At 36.5% G+C, this 2,500-nt stretch overlaps 1 protein-coding gene across 2 annotated transcripts in view; it reads left to right on the top strand.

Moving 5' to 3' along the window:
- LOC122263780 (pigment-dispersing hormone type 1) overlaps positions 1 to 1,878 on the top strand; it is a 2,284-nt gene extending 406 nt beyond the window's left edge. For both annotated transcript variants that reach the window (XM_043032386.2, XM_043032387.2), the window contains exons 2-4: positions 810 to 915; positions 1,272 to 1,448; positions 1,782 to 1,878. In XM_043032386.2, the coding sequence (XP_042888320.1) occupies positions 817 to 915; positions 1,272 to 1,415 (243 nt within the window). In that variant the 5' untranslated portion in view covers positions 810 to 816 and the 3' untranslated portion in view covers positions 1,416 to 1,448; positions 1,782 to 1,878. The remainder of the gene's footprint in view (positions 1 to 809; positions 916 to 1,271; positions 1,449 to 1,781) is intronic.
- Positions 1,879 to 2,500: the final 622 nt, after the last annotated feature.

Below are 2,500 nucleotides of genomic sequence, written 5' to 3'. Positions count from 1 at the left end.
TCATCCATAAATACTTTACACAGGACGTTTTCTCTGTGGACTTTGAACCTCAGTTCTATCATCTTTACTTATCTGAAATTATTCTGCTTTGTATTTCGTGGGCCTATAAGTGTATTTATAACCATTGGAATGGAGATTTTAAACTTGTATTAGAAATCTGTATTAGAAAGTTTTGTACGTGGTTTCTGAAAAAATCGTCTTTCTTATCTCTTTCTTGAATGAGATTAGTCTGTTTATTAGTATCAGAAATGTACTTATGGAGGCTGCATTTTAATTAAGAGGATGTTTGGACAATGCGTTTAATCTGTGGTTTTTGAAATCCCGGGTCTCTTGTCTCCGCTAAAATGAGATCAGATTTTATTTTTTTGTCCAATACAAATGGCAGTACTTAAGCATGTTCTAGATATGGTATTATGGGAGCTACATACATATCATAATTGTTTATCTAAAACAGCGGGAATGGGTAGATTTAAGCTTAGATATGTCATTATGAATGTTGTTTTGTGCAGGTTCTGGGAGCGCCACTTTATATCTTCAGATTGATTAACATCTCAAACAGCAAACAATACCAGAGTCAATACTCGAACCTAATTATAAAGGATAATAATCCATGCATAGCAATAACCACACAGTAATTTGCAGTTACTACCAAAGACACTCTGAGGAATGGACATTTTCAAAACATTTACAAATTTCTCGATAAAAACAAAACAAAACAAAAATCAGATGCCCCATGTTTTGTTTTGTTTTTTCCTAACGCAACTGCAAAACAACACAAATGAATCCTATAGATCTCCTTAACGTTGCAGCCCGTGCATGATGCGTAGCGCCGTGGTTGTAGCCCTGCTGGTGATGGTGGCCATGAGCCTCCAGTTGGCGGCGGCGCAGGAGGACCTCAAGTACTTCGAGCGCGAGGTGAGGGGATTCGTTCTCTCTTCGTGTGCCTGTCGAAAAAAATGATTTTTTATCGGACATAGTGGAGTATTTCTCTTTAAGTGCTTTTTTTTTAGTCTGACAAGTTCTATATTACTCACGCTGTGTTTGAGGTTGGGTTTAATTATGTCGTTTTAAGATGGAATAAGGCGTAATGTCCTTTTGAATATTCTTTTCCGCGCACATTCCATGCTACTTTGGAATTTTATCTCCATTCTCTACTTTGATTTTGCATCACGATATTCTCATGTTTCCCAAATATAAACACGTTATTGATGTAAGGTAAAGAAATATCAGAATATTACGAAAACGATAACGCAACATGGCTTGACCAACAGGTTGTGTCCGAGTTGGCGGCGCAGATCCTGCGTGTGGCTCAGGGACCCTCGGCCTTCGTCGCGGGACCTCACAAGCGCAACTCGGAGCTGATCAACTCCCTCCTAGGGATCCCCAAGGTCATGAACGATGCTGGGAGGAGATAAGCAACCTCATCCTCCCATCTTGCTAACTTTAAGGTAAGCTTGACGCAAAGTACAAGCTTAATCACGTCTTCATTTTGGAGATAAGTCGTTAAATGTTCTACCTAAGCTTGGATACGAATCTCCATTCAAAAGTTTATGCTAATCATAATCTTATGTCTCTAAAACAACTAATCCTGTGCTAACTATTAAACCCAACACCACGCTTGATACCCTTAAGTAATACACCTGATACACTCATTACACATAATACACTATATACACTTCATACATCCAATACATCGTATACACATGATACACCTAACACACTTTACATACAAAGTGGCAGACAAAAAAAAACACTTCATAAATTTCGATCTACTTTCTCAGAACAAGACCAGTGTGAGTGCGGTCAGGCCTGGTACTCCCGATCGGTGGGCGAATCACCGATATCTTCTTCTTCCTAAATAAATGTTGCAACATTAAACGGGTTTCCTTTCTTCGATATTCCTTTGTTTTTGTTTTCATTTTTTTTTTTTTTTATAAATTTCAAATTAATCTACAAGTAAGAACGGTCATGGTCATCGAGTTATAAGGTGATGAAAGGCACAGAATAATGATAATGACACCAAATGATAAAGACACGAAATGATATGATAATGATAGCAATGATAAAACTATAAAAAAAATTATAGCTGATGGAATACTAGCAAGCTATTTCATTTCTTTTTTCATCATCTTTCTTACCTTCATTATCAATCAAGTTCTTGTCATTATTATCATCGTTGTTTTGATGTTCGCGTGTTCATGATTACTAATATTGTAATTGTCAATGTTCATATAACCTGTAACGGCAATTCTAAAACCTGCAAAACTGAACTACATTGCGTGTGTGTAGATGTGTGTGGTTGTGTGTGTGTGTGTGTGTGTGTGTGTGTGTGTGTGTGTGTGTGTGCGGTTGTGTGTGTGTGTGTGTGTGTGGTTATGTGTGTGTGTGTGTGTGTGTGTGTGTGTTTGTGTGTGTGTAAATTATATATATATATATATATATATATATATATATCTATATATATATATATATATAAATACATATATATATATATATATAT

Source organism: Penaeus japonicus, unplaced genomic scaffold (assembly GCF_977035675.1).
Source record: "Penaeus japonicus unplaced genomic scaffold, GWHDUDI00000001_assembly GWHDUDI00000012, whole genome shotgun sequence".
NCBI lineage: Eukaryota > Metazoa > Arthropoda > Malacostraca > Decapoda > Penaeidae > Penaeus > Penaeus japonicus.
Note: the sequence above shows the minus strand (reverse complement) of the source record. Positions and strands in the feature narration are given on the sequence as shown.